Below are 24,701 nucleotides of genomic sequence, written 5' to 3'. Positions count from 1 at the left end.
AGTATCAGTCTTATTTAATAACATTTTATAATCAGTACATTGCCTAAAAAACTATTATTCAAAAGACTCCATATTCGTAAACTCATCGGCTGTCAAAGTAGGATAAGATTTCAGTGAAAAGATTAAAAGAAACATTCTGTTAAAAGCAGTAAATGAAAATATTTACTCGGGCTCTGAAGAGCCTTCTGTCTAGCTTGCAATGTATTTTTGTTTATTTAAAGTTTGATGCTCAAAATTCAAGCATTTAAAAATAAAAATACAAAAACTTAGTTAATATCACACCAGCTGTGATACCCTGCGAAAACTTAGCATAATTAGTAGAATTGCAGCTAACAATGTTTCTATGGTACTAACTTAAGTAACTCTGAAGCTACACAGACAAAATTTGTGGTACGAGTAATGCTGTCTTTAAAGATACCATGACCAGTATCACTTTTTTGGTGTTGACATCTGCTCCTTGATTTAAACAAGTGACCAAATAAAGGATATTTGCTATTTAAATGACCTAATGTGATATAAATGGATCATCTGAATTCAAAATAAATCCAGTGCTGTATACCTGGACTGAGATTGAGGAATTCAAGCTTCCAGTTAGCCCGCTAGGACCTTGCTAGTCAGGTCACTCCTGTAACAACAAACTCTGACATCAGTGCATTGAGTGTGACCACACTCTGCTTGTAGTTCCCAGAAGAGAGAACACTTTTAAAGGCAGGCTCCATGAAAATAGCATAGCAAGCTGCGTATGCCAGTAGGGAAAATCAGTAGAAAGTAAAATAATGCACATTAAAATAAAAGTAAATCCCGTAAAACGCTGCAAAGCAAGTCGCTAAGCACTCTAATGGGGACCTCCTGTTTAAACACTTACAACAGGAGATCTGTAGTTGTTGTGTCTTTTGGCTTGACCAGGAGATCTGTAGTGTGATTGTGAAATATACTTTCAGGTTCTGTAGTCAAGATATAAACTGGTCATTAACCAGAGTTTAGCTTTTCTTTATTTCTGAATGTCTTAGTAAGCAGCACATGTCTCTTGAAGAGGAAATTGCTCCATACAGCAAATAAAGAATTAAAAACTAGTATGTAATAGAAGCAACTAGTTTTAGAAACCTACAACTAGGAGCTCTGGATTTGTGCACCTTGTAAATGCTTGCATCTATGTTTTGTATGTCTTAGTCTTCAGTATATTAGATAGAAAAAATACATTTTTTTTCAGTTTGAGATCATGTAAGTACATGTGTGTCCTTAAAAAAGCCTGCTTTTTTCCCCTCTGTTTTCTAATATGCTGAAAATGCTACTATCTAACTAGTGTTTCCTGCTGTTTTCATTTGCATTCAACGATGTTGGCATGGTAGCATGAATCTTTTTTTTAATTTATTTTATATTAGTTTACTGGGAAAGTCCGACTTGAAACACAGCCAGTTTTCAGCGGAGGCCCGGGGAGAAACACTCCAGATGCATGTCTTTGTAACATGGGAGGAAACCAGAGCACCCGGAGAAAACCCACAAAAACACATGGGGGACATACAGATTCTGCACAGAAGGCACCCCAGCCGAGAATCAAACCAGAGAACCTCTTGCTGTGAGGCGACAATGTTACCACTACACCACTGTGCTGTCCATATCTTAATGATTTCTTACAAATGGTTTATTTTTAAATGGAAGTGTTATGTATTTAGCATTTTTAATATATCTTATCCCACTAGGAATAGCCTAACTCAGTATCTTACTCTGTCTCTCCTGCTTACTGAATTACTGTCTCTACTATTCCTCCCTTCCCCTCTTCCTGCTGTTACTCATAGGTTCACAGGTGTATACAAAACTAATGATCACTATGACCCTTATAAGCCTAACCAGGCATCCCAAATATATCCTGCAAGTTTGTGTCTTACAGGTTATTTTAAGGGGATATGTACACTTGGGTAACATTTACAGCCTGCTTCTTTTCATTAGACCTAGGTGCTAGACCCCAGTTGTATTTCCAATTTTCTGTCCACTGGTCCAGGTTTTCCTTGAATAGAGTTGGGGAAGAGCTCTGCCTCGTGGATGGGGAAGCCTGTTCCAGAAAAGGAGTTTTTTGAAACACATACCTGTCCCTTTACTGTGTCATATTTATGTCACAAGCAAAGTTTAAATGCCTAGATTGAGTAATTCTGATTCTAATTCTGATGCTGTTTGTTTTGCAGATATGCAAAAGGTCCATCAAAGTGTGACCCAAGGATGCTGTCTCTGCCAGGCATAGATTGCCTCTCAGCAGTCTGTAGGAGACTGAGTGTAGAGATAGGACTTAAGGTGATCTGCAAAGGACATGACAGCTGAATATAGTGGAACATTGACTTCCTTAGACCTGTATGCCATGCCCCTGCTTATAGGTTGAGCAACATAAAAGGATTTCCTTATTACTTAGACACACATTGGTCAGCCACCAGAGTACTATCTACATGTGTCCCCAAATCCCTGACTACTGGGTCTACTCTTCGAGGTGTGTTATCAATGAGGTAATTCCCTAAATTGGCAGATTTCCCAAAGGAAGTGGCTTTAACACCAGTCATCTGTCTGCATTAGTCCTTCTTGTAGGATGTTAGTATCTTGGAGGGATTCTTTGACTGCTCCTTGTCTGCAGTCATCTGTAGGCTTGGTCAGCCAGAGGCCATTGACTTTGTCTTTGACTTCTGAGAAGTAATGCCAAAAATGAGTGGGCCCAACACAGAGCCCTGAGGGGTTCTGCTAGTTACCAACCTGTTTGTGAAGGTGGTCTCCCCTATATTAACTTCCTGGCTGTGCAGTGCATAATGTAGGGGTTTATGCCTATATCCATGAGTTTGTTTACAGTGCCTGAGTGAGATATTCTAACAAGTGCCTTAGACAGGTCGAGTTAGGCAGTATGTAGTGTTTTGCCCTCATGCACTGCCTTAATGACCTCTAAGGAGTTCATCAGGTTGAGTAGTCATGATTTGCCCCTTGACGAAGCCATATTGGGTTGGATCCCATGTTTGAAGTTTTCTGTTATCCTTATTAATCATTTTCATGATAATTTTTCCATGGTTTTGCATATGAGACTAGTCAGACATATAGGTCTGTACTTCCTGGTGTACATTGATGTCCTGCTCTTCTGCAGTTCTCTTTTTGTGTGGCATAAAGTCTTTCTGGAGACTGTGGTTAAACAGCAACACCAGTGGTCCAATAGGTTGTTTTAGGCTGTTTAGGAGGAATCCTGGGATGTTATCGGGCTCATTGCTGCAGTGTTTTTGGCTTTAGAGAGTGTATCTAGGACCTGCTGCCTAGTTATAGTTGGGGAAGGATTGTTTGGTACTTCCTGAGTGGTGAACAGAAGAGGGTAAAGGAGATAAAACTGGAACTGAATTTGTCAACCAGCAGATTTACTATATCTTCCAGCTCCGTGTACATAGCTCCATTTACAATTAGTTCTGCTACAAAGACCAGGAATCTCTGGGGCTGTAAGTCTTGATTCATGTAACTATCCCAGTTTATGATGGGATTACTGAAGTTGCCCATGAATATGGTATTGGATTAAATGGTGAAAGCCTCCAGTAAGTCCAAGTATAAGTTGTGAGTTTCTTAGTTCATAGAGGGTGACCTATAGCTTGCAGGAATGTGACATGAGAGTTTGCCTATGGAAATCTGGACATGGAAAAGCTCAAGCATGTTGTTCTGTTTGACTAGTCTTGGGGTGAGTTTGTTGTTGTTATTGATTGAGACACAACCACCTTTGGTTTGTGCCTGTGCAGTAGCTGGCCTAAATGTGTGGAAGGCAGTGTAGCCCTGCACTGTCAGGGTACTCTCCATGGCTTTAAACCATGTCTCAATAACTGTATAGATGTTCACAATCTCCAGAGTGAGGAGAGCCTGAAGGGAGTGAAGTTTCCTGCCTGGGCTCCTAGAATTGAATAGTAACACCATTAGATTCTCTTAGGGTGGCTTGAGAAAGTTTGTCAGTTTGGCATTACCTAAAAAAGACAATATGAGGACAATGTTTTAGCCACTATTTGAAATCCTCGAAGGGGGCAGGTACAGACCATCTTTGGCAAAGCAGTGTGGTCTGTTTACCATATCCTCCCATTCTGACAAATGTTGTACCAGAAACTACTAAACTGCTGACCCTACTGTTCTTCTTTCCTCTCTCCCAAGTACCATTATATGCACTTCACTTATGACGATGCTCAGTGTATAATTCTAACAGCAAACTGTTTTGGCATGGGCATGTTGTCGTTTGCAGAGTATGTACTAGCTTTTCACACCAATAATATTACGTTAAACTTAAGTACCTATGCACTGTTAGTATTTCCCTTTATCAGTCATAGAATTTATATATTTTGCAATTATTTACTTATTGTTCATCACTTGGGAATCGGTAAACAGTATGGAATCTATGTATATTTCACTTTCATTGTTTTGGATTTATGTGCATTTCATGTTTATGGAGCTTTTCTCCCTGGACCTCTGCTGAAAAGGAGCTAGTAGCCCAGTTGGTCATTGTGGTAAACAAGGCAAGAACTATAAGTAAGGAGCTGAACCTCTGGACAGACAGTGTTGGTCATCAAAATAAAATTAGTGTCTGGAAAGAAAAAATCTGTTACTTGAAGGAGAAGTTTAGATGTTTCCTGTAATCTTATGTGTACCTTTGTGATGCTTTATTTGTTAACTGATTTTCAGTATTGAACTGTCACACAGGGCAGTTTTGGATCTTTCAAGGCAAAAATAACATTTTCTTTGCATTTTGTTTTGTAGGCAGATTATGACAGAGCACATATCGTTGTGAGTCCACAGTTGTCAGGATCAGATACTTATCCAAGAGGTCCATCAAAACTACCTCAAAGCCAGAACAAGCCTAGCTACTCAACAAGCAGCTACCAGTATCAGCAGCCATACCAGAAAGTATCCTTCATTCACCAGCCTCCATTACAGTCTACCACGCAGTACGTTACCCCAGCTGCTTACCCTCATGCAGGTTCTCCGTGCATATCTCAAGGTGCTTACCCTACATCTAGTTGGGGATCTTCCTCTGATCATCAGCCATCTAGAGTATCACATGAACAGTTCAGAGCAGCTCTACAACTGGTAGTAAGTCCAGGTGATCCTAGGGAATACTTAGACAATTTTATTAAAATTGGAGAAGGCTCAACTGGAATTGTCTGTATTGCGACTGAGAAGCACACGGGCAAGCAAGTTGCAGTAAAGAAGATGGATCTCAGGAAACAACAGAGACGAGAGCTGCTCTTCAATGAGGTAGGTTTCATTTCCATCTTTGTCTCAAGCAGATGATTACTTACTTGTTATTTTCTGATGTGATAATTCTCTCTCCTCATTTAGGTCTGCAAGTCTGTTAACCATGCACGTAGCCAGGCACACAATATGCAAACTAAGCAGTAAATTTTTTCTTGAAGACTAGCAATTTTAATATCTTAAAGGTTCCAGTGTTGTATATAATATAATTAACTTCTCAGTCTATACAGAGCACAGTAGAAATCCGTTGAGTTTTTACCTTTGATTAGTTGGGAAATTGTGTATTTTTAATATGCCAAACAAGTTATGTTTGAGGAAATGAGATGCATAAATGTAATAACGTGTAAATGAGGTACTAACAAGGAAGGTAAATGTATTAAGATGGGGGTGCTTTTTACTATGTTCTCATCGTAAAGACATACTGTATGTAAACTTTAGAATGTATTTGACATTCCTAAGTACATATTTAAAATGTACAGCATGAGCATTAGGATGGTTGTATGGGGGTGTAATAATGTGGGATCTTGGAGTAAAAATGTGAAATTTCTGGCTACTCAGTGCTGTCCTTGATAGTCTAGATATACTATGTACTGTTCTGAAAACTGCTTCTGTGGTGTGCATGAAGGGATACTTTAATTGTCTATCTATCTATATGTATGTGTGTGTGTGTGTGTGTGTGTGTGTGTGTGTGTGTGTGTATATATATATATATATATATAATCAAAGTGTAGCTCTTATAATGCCTGTTTACACTTTACAACTTTATAATGAAGTATGCTCCTTGGCAGGTCACCCAGGATTCTGTAGATATTAGGTTCTTAGAATTAGAATAGGTTTTTTCTAACTATTTGTTATGTGGTCTTACAGATTTGTTATGATAACTACTAATTACACATGTGACTGGACATGTAATTTACAGACTGTTAGTGGCCTTCTCAGCCCTGAACTTAGAAATTATGATGTTTTCCCCTGGGTAATGTTTAGTTATTTTAAGAACAGCACATATTTCTTTCTAAGGACCTCTTTCGACCTTTGTCTACATTATCCTAACATGCTTTGGTAAAATGCAGTTGTCAGTGCCATATGTCATCTTGGACAGGAGCTTAACTGCAGCACTGCTGGGATATGTTTTGTAGTCAACAAAGTGATGCATTTCTCAGTGTGTGTTTTCACCCAGCACAATTAGTATTACTCCTATGCAAATGAAAATAATTGGATCAAGACAAGAAACTGTATTCCTTCCCACCTATGAACCTTATGCATTTTAACATTTTGAATATTTTGTAGGATGACTGTCTTTGTACTTGGCTGGTACCTTAAATTGTACAGCAGTATAGGTTTATAGGTTCATAGGAACATACCTCTCAACTGTCCAGATTTCTGCATAATGTTTTTTTTTCTCATATTTTTGGTCTGCTTCTCCAAAAATAGTTGTTTTCTATCAATTCACTGGCAAATCACTAGGGACTGAAGTCAGAAAATAATGATAGAAATTTGAGTTCTAGACTTTATATCCTTTATAAAATTCATGCTAATGCAAAACTCGCTATTCTGTCAATTTTGTAAGTTTGTAAGAGCAATATTGAAAAATGTTCCCTATTTTTTGGGACTTTGTCCCCCATTCATTGTGGTTTTGTCCAGATTTCTTGCCCTAAGAGGTTGATAGGTATGCATAGGAGGCTACTAGACTAGCGGTCCTAATGCCTTTATAAGCCTAGCCATGTTAACCCTGGGTTGTCCCAATTCTCCTTGGTTAGACTGATATACTTTACAGATCAGCACTGAGTACTCTTGTCCATGAGGGACATAGGTTCATAGGTAGGTACTAGGCTATCGGCCCAAGGGCCTACGTAAGCCTAGCCAGCAAGGTTCCATAGCTTACGCCACCCAAGAAAGTTATTTTCCTGTGCCACTGTCCAGCAGAGAGACAGAAATGATCCCCGAGGTGTATTTCCTATTTCCCATCCACTCATCAAGATTTTTTTTGAAGAGTGCTAATGAAGAACTTTGCTTGACATAGATGGGTAGCTTAAAAACAAAACTCCAATGTTGTGTACTGGATGCGAGTTCCAGTCTTCCCAGGTAATACTCACAGCTAAGCCAACCACTGTTGAATCACAAAAATGTTTTATTATATTTTAAGGATGTTCACATAATTAGGTTCACTTCATTTGAATTTTTATACAGTATATGCATTATTAGATGGCTTTGCAGCTTTTTTCTTTCTTTTTTTAAATTTAAATTTAGAGACATTTTGAATTGTAATTACAAGTGTATTTTACAAAATGTTCACAAGTGTGGTTGTGCTTTAAACATTTCAATGATTAATTGTTTTATTGGAAAATTGGTTTCACTGTGGATATTTAAGTGGCTAAATGATGTAAGGTATTATTCTGAAGAAGTCTACGGACGAAACCTAGGTAGATCGTGCTGTTTGTGATCGTGGTGTTCATTGTTGGAGCTGCTCACGGCGGTTCATTTGTTTGTGATTCTGTGCAATAAATCGTGGAACATTTTGGTGGTTCCTGAGTTTACTTCTCATTTGGGACAACATTTTTGTGATTCAACAGTGGTTGGCTTAGCTGTGAGTATTACCTGGGAAGACTGGAACTCGCATCCAGTACACAATAGATGGGTAGCTTGTTCCAAAGTATAGGAAGTCTCTGTGACAGAAATCTACCCCTCTAGCATGTCCTGTTTATTGTGGTGACAAGGTTTAGGTCCCTAGAAGCATGTAGCTCGGAGGGATTGGGATTTCTTTAGGTGTAGCATGTCCAACAGCTCTGGGTTTGACATAGCTTTATATGTTAGGCAGAGATCACCTCGGAGTAGGCGATATGCTACGGAGTAAAGCTGGAGTTTTTTGAGGCGGTCAGTGTAGGGCATTTATTTGAGGCCAGTAATCCTCTTTGTGAGGTACTTCTGTGGCCTTTCCAGCTGCTGCAGATGTCTTGTGAGGTACATTCCAAAAGCGGTGTTGTACTCTATAATGGGTCTAATGAGTGACGAGTTGAGGGGAACAATGACCTCTTTTTTCCTAGATGAGAACCCTTTTATGATGAGGTGTGCCACATAGAAGGACTTCCTGACTACTGTGGCAATGTGACTATCAAAGGAGAGACTACTGTCCACCTGGGTCCCAAGGTCTCTTATCACGCATTCGATGTTAAGTAGATTGCTGCCTATGTGGTAGTTTATGGGTACAGAGTTTTTACCAAAGGGGTTGACACTGCACTTTTTGGCACTGAGCTTGAGGCCATGGCTCTGACACCAGACATCGGTCTCAGCGAGGCCCTTCTGTAGGATGTCTACATCATTTGGTGACTTGACTATGGTTCCTAGTTTGCAGTCATCTGCGGACTTTGTTAGCCAGAGGCCTTCTGTGTTAGCCTGTACTTCAGAGAAGTAGATACCAAACAGGAGAGGTCCCAGGACGGAATCCTGTGGTACTCCACTTGTCACTGCTTTAAGGTCAGATTTGGAGTCTGCAACTTTTACAGTGTGGGTTCTGTCAGTGAGCCAGTTAGCAACCCATCTTGTGACATAGGGATTTATACCTAGTTTAGTGAGTGTAGCTATAATCCAGAATGGGGGATGGTGTCGAAAGCCTTGGTGAGGTCAAGATAGGCTGTGTGAACCACCTTACCCTCATCCACGGCTTTGGTGACTGCCTCAAAGAAGTCGATCAGGTTCAGGAGGCATGATCTGCCTTTCACAAACCCAAACTGGGTGGGATCCAGAGTTTGGAGGTTACCAATGTCTTTGTTTATGAGTTCCATGATGATACGTTCCATGGCCTTGCAGACCAGGCTCGTCAGGCTAATAGGCCGATAGTTCCCGGGATCAGTGGTGGCTCCCCCTTTGTGGAGTGGGATAACTGTTGCTGTGTGCCATTCAGTGGGCACAAAGCCTGATACGAGGCTATTATTGAACATGGTGCTTAAGTGGAGAGCCAGTTCGTTCTGAAGTTCGTGTTAAACGCAGCCTGGGATGTTGTCCGGTCCCATGGATGCTGTGTTTTTGGCTTTAGAGAGTGCAGCTTTTACTTGCGTAGTTGTGATTACAGGGACTCTGCATTCTTCCTGTATAGATATGGGCCCTTTAGGGGGGGTGAGAGGGGGGTAAAGTTAACACTGAACCTATCTGCCAGGATGTTGGTAATATCAGTTGGTTCTGTAATTTTCATGCATTTGTGCTGTAACTCAGAGCAGATCTGGGTGTTGCCATCTAGATTCTTGACATAGCTATAGAATGCTTTGTGGTTGTCCTTGGATTTAGTGACAATTTTGTTTTCGTAGCTAGCTTTGGAGGATCTTATAAGGGATCCCATCCATTTCTCCAGATTGCCCTTGAATAGGGTCATTGAGGAGCTCTGCTTCACATGAATTGGAAGTTTATTCTAGAGCAGTGGCAGTCTCTGGGAAACATACCTGTCGGTCCAGTATGTTCTGTTAATGTCACTGGCAAGGTTGAGATCCTTAGAGTGAGTGGCTCTAGTGCCATTTGATTTGCGGATATGCACCAGGTCATGGTCAATGACTGTCCTGTAGGCCAGGCACAATTCACCTGTCAGTAGCCTGTGTGATACAGAGTACATTGACACAACTTTCATTCTGTCCAGGTAGGTCACGATTTGGAAGCCCTGTATCATCTTAGAAATATCTGTGTTCTCTCCAGTTGCTGTAGGTGTCTGGTGAGTTGCATGCAGAAGGGAGAATTGTTCTCGATTAATGGTCTGATTAGAGTTGGGTAAAGTGGGGTTATAACATCCTTAGACCTGGATGCAATGCCTTTACTTATGAGAAGTGCAATATAGAAAGCTTTCCTTACCACCATAGAAACTGGTTGTCAAAGTTCAAATTGCTGTCGACTTGTGTTCCCAGATCTTGCAGCACTGGGTTTGAACTTATCGCGGTGCTGTCAGTGTTGTAATTAGTGGGAAATTCCACTTTTCCAAATGGAATAATAGTATATTTGCGTTTAGTTTTAGACCATGACTTTGGCACCAGTCATTTGTTTGTGTTAGCTCCTCAAGTAATATGTTAACATCGCTGGGGTACTGAGTGATTGCTCCTAGTTTACAATCATCAGTGAACTTAGTAAGCTAAAGGCCATCGTCTGTAGCCTAGACTTTGGGCCCAGTACAGATCCTTGTGGTATGCCACTGCTGACAGGTCTACTGGTAGTGGTGGTCACCAACTTTGGTATAGTCCTGAACCTCTATAAGTGCTTGGAAAATGAAATTACCACAGAATTTGCATGTGTACTTGCACCACAATTCCTGTTGCTTAATGATACCAAATTTTTCTAGCAGTTAGTGCTGCACCTTGCATAACATTGTTCTTTAAACTGTTTTCTAGTGGCAGTTATGTAATCTGTATCATCTTGTTTACAAGATCTAGTTCTTTCAAACATTTCAATTTGAACTCTGTTTCATCAGGTTACATTTAGATGTCCCTCTGTATCACTGTTGCTGTATTCTTAACTGTAGGGATCTCCTGCCAAGGATAGCTCAGATCCACCCAGCATACCAAAGCCTTTAGATGTTCTTCATCTCACATTGCTGCAGTCCTTACATATGGGGTAGTCCGCTGTCCTCGGTCGGCCCGAATACCAAAGTATTAGGCTGACGTCGGTCAAGGCGCTTAAAACAGGACGTCAGGGTACAAAAGCGCATGACCGACGTCATATCCTCAGTCTTTTTTGCCGCATGGTCCGATGCAGAAGCAGCGTTGCAAGTGCCGTTCGGCGTTCTGAAATTTTTCGAGTTCGGAGTTTCAGACCGAATCCAAGTTGGCTAAGTACCCCGTTGGGGAATATTTTGGTTTTTTCTTGCCTCAGTGTATTACCGGATGTCAGAAAAAGTGAATAATTGTATTTCTTGTGGGAAACAGATACCACATAGGGATTATCATTCTTTGTGCATTCCTTGTTTGGGGCCTGAGCACGGCGTAGTGGTGTCGCTTTGTGCTAGGTTTAATAAGCGCACTATTAGCGAAGGTTAGATTGTGCTAGGCTGGTCTTGATGGCGGTGCAATTATAATATGCCGTCGGATACTCCACGCCCGCTTCCACGAAGAAGCGCAAAGACAAAGCAGTTAAACCCAGGCAAGATGAGTCGTCCGTTCGGACGCCCGGTTCTTTAGAGGCTTCAGTGGAACCGGTGGTTCCGATGGAGGCTTCTCTGGAGTCTCAGGGGGAGACTTTGATTTTGCAGGATGTGGCCTCTCACGAGGCAGGTCAGGCTGAAGGGGCTTCTCAAGTTTCTGTACTCCCTCCCTTCCCAGGGTGGTTAGACCCTCTCCTTCTGTTTCCAAGGCTTCTTCCAGAGGCAGGCCAGGTTTAGCTTCTGTTGGGGTCAGTCCTAGTTCAGCAGGGTCTGTGCCTAAGAAGCACATGCTTAAAATGGCAGAAGATTTGATTACTCTGATTAGAGGTTCTTTGCCCCCTCCTGATAAGAGGCCTAGGGTGGAGCCAGAGTTGGAAACTTTTGAACAGGCTTCGGATGTTTCAGAGTCTTCGGCTGAAGACTTGCAGGAGTACACTCCTTACTCTGATTCTGATGCAGAAGATTCCACTCCTTCTGCTTCTCTTCCAGAGGATTTTTCTTTTTCAGAGACTCTTCATTCTATGAGGGAACATTTTAAGTGGGAAGGTCAGGACTTCTCTGATTCACGGAAAAGGCTTAGGGAATTTTGTTTTACCTCAACATAGACCCTTAGCTATACCCCTGTTCTGGATGTTGTGCAAGATGTATTTTCAGAGGCTTCACTTAATCCTGATTCTCTGCCTCCTGCGCCTGTTAAACCGGATAGGTATTACAGGGTGCCTGAGGCTCATAAATATCTCTATAAGAGTCCTAGGGCGGACCCAGAGACTATTAGTCAGGGACCTAAGGGTGTCAAGGCCTCTGTTGTAAAGAATCCGGTTCCTCTAGATAAAGAGGCCAGAGCTTTGGATAGATGGGGAAAGAAGGTCTATACATCTTCTACCTTAGCAATGAGGGCTTTGAATTGCCAGTTTCGTATGTTGAAATATCAAAATTTTCTCCTTTCGCAATTGAAATCTAAGGTGGATGCTCTGGCAGAAGGCATTGACTGTAAAGAATTACAAGATTTGGTGCATGTCTCTGAACAGGTGGGTAAGCATTCTTTACAGTGTGGTTTTGATGCTTTGCAGGCCTCTTCTAGGGTGGCTGCCACTGGTTCTGTTCTTCGCAGGCACGCCTGGCTTAAGGATCAGAATTTATCTGACCATGTTAAGACAAGGATTTTGGATGCTCCTTTGCAGTCTGAAGTGTTGTTTGGTCCACCTGTGGAGTCAGTCTTGAAGAAATTGGAAGACAAGGCTAAGTCTATGCAGACTGTTAAAGATTTTTTGCAAGTTCAGCCTCCAAAGTTTAGTAGAAATTGGCCTGCTAAGGGGTGGACGTATCCTTCTTCTGATTCTCAGTCTAGGGGTAGATTTAGATGTGGTAGGGGCAGAGCTCAGAGTTCCTTCAGACCTAGAACATGGAGTTCACCTGCACAGTCTTCGAGTGAGGGCAGGGGCCAGTCCTTTCGTAAACAGGCCCAATGACCTACTTTTTCAGCTGCCAGATTCTTCTTGCCTGGCAGCACCTTTGGGAGGACGGTTGGCACTCTTCAAGGAAAATTGGATTTTAATTACCCAAGACAAATGGGTATTGGATATCATACACCAAGGTTACAAGTTTTATTTCCATACTTTACCTCCTTTCAAAGGCATGCCAGACGTTCCTCCTCAGCAAAGACTAGAGGCTCACAAACAGATTTCTCTACTACTTCAAATAGGAGCTATACAACCGGTCCCTCTGCCAGAAGTGGGCCTAGGATTTTATTCTCGCCTGTTTCTAGTACCAAAGAAAGGGAACACGTGGAGACCAATTTTGGATTTATCTATCCTCAACACATATCTGGACATTCCCAAGTTCAAAATGTTGACGTTACAACAGCTTTTACCTCTGCTGGGCAAAGATCACTGGATGGTGACTCTGGATCTCAAGGAGGCTTACCTTCATGTTCCTATCAGGCCCAGTTGCAGGAAGTATCTGCGTTTTCGGGCTGGGATTTTTCATTATCAGTTCTCTGCATTGCCCTTTGGCTTATCTACTGCGCCCAGAGTGTTCACAAAGGTTCTGGCTCCAGTGGTAGCTTTCTTCAGGCTAAGAGGAATACAAATCTATCCTTATTTGGACGATTGCCTGATTCTGGCTCAAGGAAAGGAAGAACTTCTTCATCATTTACAGTATGTGATGGCAGTGTTAAGATGCCTGGGGTATTCTGTGAACGAAATAAAGTCCAGTCTAGTACCCTCTCAGGACATGTGCTTTCTGGGTGTGAGACTGAATACAGCATCCCAGATGGCCTTTTTGACCCCGGACAAACAAAAGAATCTTTCTCTTTACTTCCATCAATTGTCTCGTCAGTCCAGGCTGACTGCAAGGACAGTCCTTCAAGCCTTGGGGTTCATGGCATCTTGTATTCTGGTACTTCCCAATGCCAAACTGAATATGAGGAAGCTACAATGGTATCTCAAAAATGTATGGACGCAACACTGCCAAGATATGGACACTGTCATTCAGATAATACCTTGCATTCAAAAGGAATTTTTGTGGTGGGCTCAGGAATGTCACCTAAACAAGGGACTCTCTGTGACCCGACCAGAGGCGAGTCAGATTCTAACGACAGATGCCTCAGACAAAGCTTGGGGAGCTCATCTAAATGGAAAATGGGTACAAGACACGTGGCCTGCCAGACTTCAACATTTACATATCAACTTGAAGGAGATGTTAGCAGTCCAATTTGCATTGATAGCTTTCAAGGATTTACTTCTTCCAGGGCAGGTGTTGATTCAAACAGACAACACGACTGTCATGTGGTACATCAACAAGCAAGGGGGGACACATTCATACCCTCTATGCAGACAAGCAATGATTTTGTGGGAGACTGCTCTCAGTTTACAGCTAAATCTTCAGGCAAGGTTTCTGCCAGGAACACAGAACTCCTTAGCAGATGTGTTGAGCAGACAAATTATGGATCCCCACGAGTGGAAATTGGATCCTCATGTATTTCAAAAATTGACAGTGTTATGGGGAACTCCAGACATAGATCTGTTCGCTTCTCCACTAAATTACCAGCTGCCAAAGTTTTGCACAAAAAGGTTTCATCCCACAGCTTGGAAAGTGGATGCTCTCTCATTCAATTGGAGCAATCTTCACGTGTATGCCTTTCCACCACTGCCTCTCCTCCCAAAGGTACTCCTGAAGGTCAGACAGGACAAGCCAACCATGATTTTAATAGCTCCGGATTGGCCTCGACAGCACTGGTACCCATTACTGAGAAGTCTGTGCAGGAGCCTCCATGGCCTTTGCCTTCGATTCCACACCTGCTGTCTCAGGAGAACAGTCATTTACTCAATGTCAAACTTCACTCTCTGCATCTAACAGCCTGGCATATTCTGTTTTAGACCCTGGAGGGTCTCAGCTTCCACAACAAGTTTTGAATGTTATTTTGGAGGCCAGAAGGCCTAGTACAAGGAAAGTTTACGCAGATAAATGGAGGAGATTTTTAATTTGGAGTACAGCGAAGGACTTTGATGTTTCTAAACCTAATTTAAGTGTTGCTCTTCAATACCTTACTGAGTTATTGGACAAAGGTTTGTCCTTCTCCTCTATAAAGGTTCATGCTGCAGCAATTTCTGCTCACTATGACTGTGACCCACCATTATTTTCTCATCCTTTGTTTAAGCAATTCCTTAGAGGGGCAAAGAATATAAGACCCCCACGTAGAGCTCCTACTCCTGCTTGGGATCTCAATTTTGTGTTGGAGAAACTCACTCTACAACCTTTTGAGCCTGCAGCGACTGCCGAGTTGAAATATTTATCATGGAAGACTGCTTTTTTGTTGGCCATTACCTCTGCGAGAAGGGTTTCTGAATTACAGGCCCTTATGGCGGTTGAGCCTTTCTTAATTTTCCACAAGGATAGGGTGTCTTTGCGTACTAACCCTTCCTTTATGCCTAAAGTGGTTTCTAGTGTGGCTTTAAACCAAACTATTCATTTGCCTACTTTTTATGCAAACCCCCAAAATAAAGGGGAGAAGATTTTGCACACTTTGGATATTCACAGACAGTTGCGATATTATTTGAGCAGAACTAAAGGGTTCAGGCAGTCTCAGCAGTTTTGTTTCATTTGCTTTGGGTTCTCAGGGTAAACCTGTTTCAAAACAAACTATTTCTAAGTGGATTGGTTTTTGTATTGCTTTCTGTTATTCCCATCATGGTAAAGAGATTCCAGCTGGGATTAGGCCTCATTCCACTAGAGCTACTGCCACTTCTACAGCTTTTTTAAGGGGGGTGGCTACTAAAGATATTTTGGAGGCAGCTACTTGGAGTTCAGTGCATACTTTCTCTAAGCATTACCACCTTCCACTTTACTCTAAATCTAGGGCTGGTTTTGCCACTGCAATTTTACAGGGCATTTTGGCAGCTCCTAATGCTTTATAGTTTTGCCATCCTCCCTTACCTCTGCTTTGGGATTCTACCCATATGTAAGGACTGCAGCAATGTGAGATGAAGAACATAGTACAGTTTTGTACCTACCATAAATGTAGATGTTCGAAGATCCACATTGCTGCAGTCCAATTTACCCTCCCTCCTTCCCCTCTGTAGTTAAAGGTGGTTTTGTGGTTTGGGTTGTAAATATTGTAAATATGGTTAGTGCACGGGTGGTTGGTTGTTTTTTGCTGTTTTTTGGCTTTGGCCTTTCTTTTTAGGGCCTTCTGACATCTGGGGCAAGAAAAGACTGAGGATATGACGTCGGTCATGCGCTTTTGTACCCTGACGTCCTGATGTCAGTTTTAAGCGCCTTGACCGACGTCAGCCTAATACTTTGGTATTCGGGCCGACCGAGGACAGCGGACTACCCCATATGTAAGGACTGCAGCAATGTGGATCTTCGAACATCTACATTTATGGTAGGTACAAAACTGTACTATCTTGTATGGACCCTAAGTCACATGTATGCTCCCTATGCAGGACATGGGGCATAAAGGTGACGTACAGATGCAGTTACGCAGAACAACTTTGCCTCCATTCTGGTCGTCATCATCTTTTGTCAGTCTGAACGCCAGTTAAGTGCCCCGTTGAAGTCTTTTTTTCTTTTTATTATTGATCTTGTTTTCCTTTGATTACCTGGAGATCATGTCATCCAAGAAGGGAAAATGTCAGTGTGAGAGGCAGATTCCCCCTAAAGACCATCATGACCAGTGCCTCTCTTGTTTGTGTGCTTCCCACAACTATACACAGTGTTTTATCTGTCAAACTTTTGTCTCTAAGACCCTACATAGTCATCTCTCCTCTACATCTATTTACCTAGAAAACCAATGTCTTAAGCTGTTGGTTGAAGGTGCTGTGGTGGAGTCTTCCCATCCCAAGGGTCAGCTGTCTGCTAAGAAAAAGGCCAAAAAACTTAGGCCTGATCCAGCCGCTGTCCAGCTTCCCCCGAATGTCTCACTTGAGGATAGTGAAAACCTGGAGGCTCATGCAGTGGTAGTTTTGGATTCCTCTGCCACAACCCCCATCAGAGGCTGGCGTGGATCCTACTCATCGCACGTCCTTGGATGCTTTACAGACATCTGCTCCAGATGAGAGGGAACCTCGACTGATTGTATCAGAGGGATTGAGGAGGATTCTGCAGATTTTAGTGAGGGAGGATATCCCGGCTATTTTTATTGAATGTCACCAAGGGTCTTAACCCTCTTAAGGTAATTCATGCAGACATCCTGCAAAAAAAGAAACAGAAAACCAACCATCTTTCCTCTGAAATTAAGGATCCCCAACACAAATTGCAGGATTTCACTCAGAGGTCTTTTAATGCTTTGATGGCTTTAAAGCCTCCTCAGTGAGTGTCTGCGCCTGCCCCTCCCTGGTCTGCCACTCCTCTTAAAAAACCTAGGGAACTGGATTCATTTGAGGATCAGGACTGTGGGGAGGAGCTCTTAGCTTACAATTCCCAGATCACTTCCCCCTTGGATTCTGGTTCAGAGGAAGAGGATTCTATTAGTCCAGATCCTCCTTCGTAGGAGTTCTTGTTTGGGGACATTGCTACCCGCATGATGGAATTTTTTGTTAATTTTTAATTGGAATTGCTCTCAGTTTTCTGATTTCCAGAAAAGGTGCTATGAGCTCGTTCAGGAGGAGCCTCCCAAAGCTTCTGTTATTCCCCCTGTTCTGGCTGCTATCCTGGTTACTTTCTCACTCCCCAGCTCCCAAGAAAGCTGACAGTTTTTACAAGGTGCTTGATGAATATAAATTTTGGTATAAATGCCCTTCTGCTGATCCTTCTGTAGTGTCTGTCTCTTTGGACAAACCATCCAAGCTTTTGCCCTCTACCAAGCTGCTTCCCTCAGGCAGGGATAGTAAGGCCATGGATAGGCTGGGCAAAAAGGTTGGGTCTATATTACAAGATCGAATGTTTAGGTTATCGAACACCTAAACATCGAACTTGTAATATCGAAAGCAAAAAACAGCAAATGGACAATTTAAGACAGGGAAAGATTTCCCTTGGCTGTTTGCCAGATTTTGCCATTTTGTCTACTGTAGAGTGATCTCGGAGTTGGTATATTTAGTTAGGGAGGTGTGGGAGGCGAAGCCTCCCACTTCATTTGGGTGTAAAGTTATTTTCTTATTTTTCTGGCCAATGGAAGTCTTTCCCTGTGCCATTCGCTGTTTTGAGGTTCAATATTACAAGTTCGATGTTTAGGTGTTCGGTAACATTTGATCTTGTAATATAGATCCAAAAGGTTTATACTGAAGCCCGCCTTATCCTTTAAGGCTATCAACTATCAGACTCCCATGACTATGTATGTTTTTACTCTGAGGGGAAGGCTTCTACCCTTTCCTTGTTGAGTTCCACCTCTCAAATTGCCCACCATTCAGTTTAGTGCAGCTGTGATGCTGCTGATGCTTCCTCCAGGACTGCTGCATTTGGTTCAGTCATGAGGAGTTACTCATGGCTCTCTTTTCAGACTTTTTCTAATGACATTAAGGCTAAATTGTGGGATGCTCCTTTGGGTAATAAAAAATCTTTTTGGTGCTGCTGAACTTTTTAAGTCTGTCCAGGATAAGGGCAACACCTTGCAGGAGTTGAAACATTTTTGTTTCTCATATTCCAAAGTTTGAAAGGAATTATCCTTCCAAATCTGCTTTTGTTCACATGTAGTCTTGTTGTCCTCCCAAGGGTAAAAAGGGTTCTAGATGTATGCCTCCTGTTAAGTCTACTCAAACACACACTTCTCAGAAACTTGCCTTTCAGAACAAGCTGGGGTACTATCTGACAATTTGCTTCCCTTTTTCCTTGGCTGAGTACCTTTATCACTTCATCTTTTCCTGTCCTTCCAAACTGGTTGAGAATCACAACAGACACTCTGGTTCTGTCTGTTATCCACCAGGAGAATTTCATGGTTTGGAAAGCTCTTCCTCTGTTTTTGGGCATCCCTCAACCTCCTTGGTAACAGCTTCCTTTTTCCAGAGGTGCTTCATTCTCTTTTGGTCCAGAGCACCATTCACACAGTACACCCGGCCCAGTAGGGAGGGTTTTTTACTCCAGAATGTTTCTGGTTCCCAGGAAGAAGGGCACTTGGAGACCAATTCTGGACCTACCCCAGCTCAACCCCTATCTCAGGATTCCTACCTTTTGGGTGTTCTCTCTTCAGACTTTGTTTCCTCTTCATCACCAGCCCTTTCTGGTCTGTCTGGATCTCATGGATGCCTACCTTCATATCCGCATCCATCCCTTTTTCAGAAAATGTTTACATTTCTCTGGTTCCTCCTTGCATTTTCAGTTCACTGCTTTGCCCTTTGGCCGTTCAGCTGCCCGAAGTGTTTTCACCAAATGCCTCACTCCTGTAATTGCTTTTTTTCAGGATGAGAATAGTTGAGATCTTTCCTTTTCTGGTTGAAATGCTCATTCAAGCTTCCACTCCCGAGGCTCTGCTTCAGGATCTCCAGTTTACTGTTTTCATGTTATACAGCCTGGAGTTCACCATAAACTTTCAAAAGTCAGTTTTGGCTTCTTCTCGGGATCATGGTTTCCATGCTTGCAGGATCCAGACCATCCCCATGCTGGCATCCCTGCATTTTTCCAGTCTCTTCTTCCTCTGGATTAAGTCATGGTCAGAGACTTTATCATGGCCCTTGGGTTTAGGGCTTCCACCATTTCCCTGCTTCCTCTGGCCAGGCTCCATATGAGAAAGCTGCGGTGGTACTTAGTCAGGGTGTCTTAAGCATTGCCACCCCCTGGACTTCCCATTCCCCTTTCGCCCTTTTCTCAAGCTTGAGCTTCAGTGGTGGATTCAAGTCATTATCAACTCAAGACTGTCTTTCCAGTCTCAAGCCCCAGCTCAAGAGGTCTTTACAGATGCCTCAAACAGGGCATAGGGGGTCTCGCCATCAGGATCCACTCTCTGTGGAGGTTCCTTTGGTGTTCTCTTATTTGTGTGATCTGCTCCATGCTGGGTTAGCATATTCTTCAGTGAAAGCTCACCTGTCAACAATTTCTGCTTTTCTGCCTTTGACTACTCCTCAAGCCTCCAGATTTGAGGTTGAGACGTTTCTTAAAGCCATCTTTCATACCAAGCCTCCCAGGAAGCCAATTCCACTTTCCTGTGGCTTCCGTTTTGTACTTGAAAAATTGAGTCAGATTCCTTTAAAGCCTGCTTCGTTAACTTCTTTGTAACATTGTACTTGGAAGACTGTTCTTCTTTTGGCCCTCTGTTCAGCTAAGAGAGTGTCTGAATTTCTGCTGTCATGGCTGTTCTCCTTTCTTAATCTTTCACAAGAGGCAGGGTGTTTTGTATTAAGCCTTCGTTTATGCTTAAGGTAGTTGGTGAGTTGTCCCTTGATCAGTCTATTCGTTTTCCTTCCTTTTTTTTCCTTTTCCGTAGTCTGCCAATGAGAAGGTTCTTCACACCTTGGATTTGCATATGGCTCAGATATTTGGATAAAACTGAAGTTATATGAAAATCTGAGCAGATTTTGTTTCTGTTCATCCCAGGTCTTTGAGTTTGGCAGTGTCTAAGTAAACTGCCCCTCCCTGGATTTCTAAGGACATAAAGGCATATACCCTACTATGGCAGTTGCTGCCTCTCCTTCTTTTTCCAAGGGTTTGAATACCAATTCCATCCTAGAGGCTGCTACTTGTTCCTCTGTTCATACTTTCACTAAGCATTACAAGTTGGATGTTATTGCCAGGGCTATCCTACATTGGTTCGTAGAAGGCTCTTCTGTGCCTTCCTCCTCCCAGGCATCCTCTTCAGCTCTTGTATTCTCCCTATGGTAAGAAATACTGTTGCAGTGATATGGAAGGACATAGTACAGTTGTGTAATATGTTACCAAAACAGTAGATGTCTTTCTCTTCAATGTTGCAGCATTTGCTCCCTCCCTTCTGCCTCCTTTGCTCTTGCCTTTTTCTACTTGTCCTCCTGGCCAAGGAGCTCTTCTCCTTTTTCTCTTTCTGAATACACATTTTCCCTTGCCCGTAGGGACATTCTGTTCCTTCTGGGGCATTTCCAGCTCTGTGTGTGTGCATCCTTATGTTATCTTTATGCCTTACGCCATGTACAAGGAAGTGTACGTATGGTGTACGGCACCTGTAAGTACTGTAGGCTTTGGTATGCTGGCTGTATGTTGGGCTATCCTTGGCAGGAGATCCCTTTGATAAGGAATACTGCAACAGTGCAAAGGACGACATCTACTGTTATGGTAAGATTTTACACAACCACTTTCTTCAGTCATTTACATTTTTATACACCATTCTTAAATCTGACCCAGCAGCTTTAGTTCATTCCACTGCTGCTAAGCATTTAGTTAATTCCAATCCTATTATTTCTGATAAGGATGGAAAAGTTATTGATAGGTATTGTTAAAAAAGTGTGTACTTCTGCAACTTTGATTTTCAGAATTTTGAATTGTCGGGCTGGTGTGCTAAAATTTGTTCTGACAAATTTTAGAAGTCTGAGGAATGTTTTATCCGCAGTCTCTTCTTGTGAAGAAAAATCTGCTTTAAATAACTTAAGTTTCTTCTGTTGCACAGCTTATTGTTTGCAGTGTATGTTATAATTCTATTGATACTTCTTCCAGATCTGTGACCACTGGTACTGTTTTTAGGAGGTTTGCATGGTTGCATCCTCAGAACATCCCATTTGATTTTAAAATTTAAATTTTAATTTCTGTCCTCGGAACCGAGCTGGCCAAATATCAAGCTTGCGTCAGCCAAAAACTCTTGAGCTATGGTCCTACCCAGAATGCTCTGTTCCCTGTTACCTCAGATCTTGTTTGCCGCATTGCTGTACAACTGTGTCAAGCCAGTCTTTTCAGCTAAGTGTCTAATTTTTTGAAAGTTTTATAGATCGTTTCTACTTTAAAATTTTTCAAACAGTTTCTGCTAATATTCTCCTACCCTATCGTATACTTAAGACTCTCTCCCTTTAGTCTATTTCTCTTTATTACCTTTCTCTTACCTTTGAGATAATTCTTCATTACTATCGTTGATAATCCTTCTTCCTTCTCTCTTCTTACCCTTTTGGGTAGCCTTTCCTCTTCTTTTTGGTACTGTTCTTCTCCACATCATTATGTCGGATAAGAAAAGTAGCGTTGGTTTTAAGCAGTGTAAGGATTGTGGCCATAGGTTACTGCTTTCCAATGGCCATGACATGTCTGTTGTCTGAATATCTCCCACCTTACTGTGGATCCCCTGTGTGGGATTTGTAGAAATTTTCGACCAGGACTCTTAACGAGAGAAAGAACAAATTAATTTTGAAAGGTCGTCTCAAATCTCCTTTCTATGAGGCTATTTCTGGGTCGGAGGGCTCACCCCCACCTGCTAAACTCTTTAAAAGGCATTCTTCCTCTTCGAGGTCACTCCCTTCATCTCCCTCTAGACATCGTAGGGAGTCGACTCATAAGAAGGTGAAATTGACTACTACTTTGGCGCTGCCACCTGTGACCCTGTCAGCTCCAGGCTCGGCACTGCCTCAGCTGATTCTGGCTCCAGCCATGTCCTCCTTATCAACACCGGCACCGGAGTTCCCGGTGCAGACAATTACGACTCCGACAGTTCTGTTACAGCCCTTACCAGCACCGTCCATGCGGGTACAGTCCCCTTCAACACCGTTGGTACAATCCCCTTTGGCTCCGAATATGACGTTACTCTCCTCCATGGTGCAGACACTTTTGGCACTGACATGTTCTTCGGTGCAGTCCTTTTCGGCACCGTATTTGCTACCGGTGCAGACACTTTCTTCAATGGCACCGTAAATATCGGTGCAGACACCTTCAACTTCTATGGCGCTGACATCATCAGTGCAGACGTCCTCGGTTCCAGGTTCTGCACCTCTCGAATTAGCAAGGACCAAGTACTCTCCTTCCTTGGATCCATTTGTTGGCAGCCAATATAGTCCTTTTCTAGAAAGACCAGAATCGCCCTCCGGTCTCTCTTGAGGTCGACCAGGAGCCTCACTGAGCAAGATGTGTTGTGGCTTGTTGACTAGTTGCTTGTGGCCAGAGGTCTCTCTAACCCATCGAAGTCCACGTTCCCTCCTTCAGGTGAACGCATATCTTCTCAAACTCCAACGTACACTCCAACTTCCACCCAAGTATCAAAGCCCATTACTCTGACAGCAGCTTCCGTTCCCCTGACTCCAACAGTGGATCTCACTTTGGAACCGGAGTTGTCCTTGTGGCCCTCAGTGCACTGGGCATCAGGCTCTTCTCAGACCAGTGGCTGTGCCGTGGGGGAGGGCATTCTTGGTTCCACGCCGATTTTTTTCTATGGCACCCTCCAGGAATTCTCCCTCTCTCACGCTTCACAGTCCTCTTGAGACTCCTGGTCTGGGAGTTGGCTCGTCAGGGTGGGGTGTTACTCCTGTTCCAAGGTTGTCGTGTTCTGTTCCGGGCTCCCATCCCTCCTTGGGTGGGCCGGACTTCCAGGCCATCGAGAGGGCACTTGCCTCCACTGCCAAACCCCACATTTCGGAGTCCTCTTCCCCCCTCTGTGCCACAACTCTCACAAACCACAACTGCCAGACACCGGGCACAAGGGCCTCAAGTTTCTCCTCCTCAGGAGACCCCCTCTTTGCAGTCTTCCCCAGAACCTCCCACTGAGGAAGTACTCTGCAAAGCGTCGTGCAAGAGGAAGCACATGGACTCCACTGAGGAGTCGATGACTGAAGATACGGATTTTGATGACAGGGAAGGGTCCCCATGGTCATCCTCTGATGAGGTGTCCTTTGGTGACATCCTCGAGATCATTAGAGGGGTGACTGAAAGTCCTCTTATCCTTCCTCTGAGGAATCCGAATTCCTTCAAGCCTTTCTTGCCCAGCCCCCTACCTCCTGGGTTAACCCGTCAGCCAATGAGCTCATCCAGCTCATCGTCCAGTGTGCAATGAAGGCTCCTGACACCCTGGAAGCGATACCATGGAGGCCTGATAAAATCTTATCCCCAGCTGAGCATCCCCATTGGTCACAAGGTCTTCCAGTAGATGCCGTGGTGGTGGCGGCTGCAACTAAGAAGGATTTGGCAGAAGAAAGCCAAACTGTCCATCCGCCCAACAAGGTGTCCCGGGTGATAGAAAGACTAGGGAAGCATTGTGTTTGCTTCATTGACCTTCGCCATAAGGTCTTTGAACTGTTTGGCACACTTTACCATCCATCAGATGGATCTTATCAACCAACTCTCTGAAACCTTGTCAGGAGCTGTTTCTGACGAGGTCCGTGACAACGTGGCTTCTCAGATAGCCACCCTAGAGTCCATTTCCAATTCTTCCATGCGTTTTATTTCTCACGCAATGGAAGGAGCGGCTAGAGCGGCAGGTGCAGGTATAGTCACCAGGCGACATGCCTGAATGTGCCTTTGTAACTTTGCAGACTCCTTTAAGGCTTCCTTCATAAATGCTCCCATCGAGGCTGCTTCTTTGTTTGGCCCTGAAGTGAAAGATATGCTGGCAAGGTGTGAACAAGATGGCAAGACCTTATCTGCCATTGGTGTCAGACACTCCACTCCTCAACGATTCTACTCGAGAAATCAGAGGAGCGGGAAGATATGGCACAGAAAATCACAGGGCTGTTTCCGTGACACATATGCCGAGTTCTCCCTTAGAGGTAGAAGGGGAAACTCCAATGGAAGATGCCCTTTTCGAGGCAGAGGAGGTCCATGAAACCAGGGTTCCAGAGATTTGTTCTCTGACCAACCCTATCAGCACTCCTGAAGTGTTGCCCAACTGCTCAGTTCTGGAAGTGGTCGGCGGTCGTTTTTCCCTTGTACCCTGCTGCTAGGCGAAGTATAACCACCGACTCTTGGGTACAATGGATAATATCCAGAGGCTATTGCATCCCCTTTCTTCTTTGTCTAATCTCATCTAGTGTATTACCTGATGTTCCACCCA

At 43.2% G+C, this 24,701-nt stretch overlaps 1 protein-coding gene across 4 annotated transcripts in view; it reads left to right on the top strand.

Moving 5' to 3' along the window:
• PAK5 (p21 (RAC1) activated kinase 5) overlaps positions 1–24,701 on the top strand; it is a 2,555,323-nt gene that overhangs the window by 2,010,749 nt on the left and 519,873 nt on the right. For all 4 annotated transcript variants that reach the window (XM_044056629.1, XM_044056641.1, XM_044056651.1 and 1 more), the window contains one exon: positions 4,744–5,241. In XM_044056629.1, the coding sequence (XP_043912564.1) occupies positions 4,744–5,241 (498 nt within the window). The remainder of the gene's footprint in view (positions 1–4,743; positions 5,242–24,701) is intronic.

This window comes from Protopterus annectens, chromosome 1.part2, assembly GCF_019279795.1.
Source record: "Protopterus annectens isolate FY-2018-M chromosome 1.part2, PAN1.0, whole genome shotgun sequence".
Lineage (NCBI taxonomy): Eukaryota > Metazoa > Chordata > Ceratodontiformes > Protopteridae > Protopterus > Protopterus annectens.
This window is presented reverse-complemented; position numbering and strand designations above follow the sequence as displayed.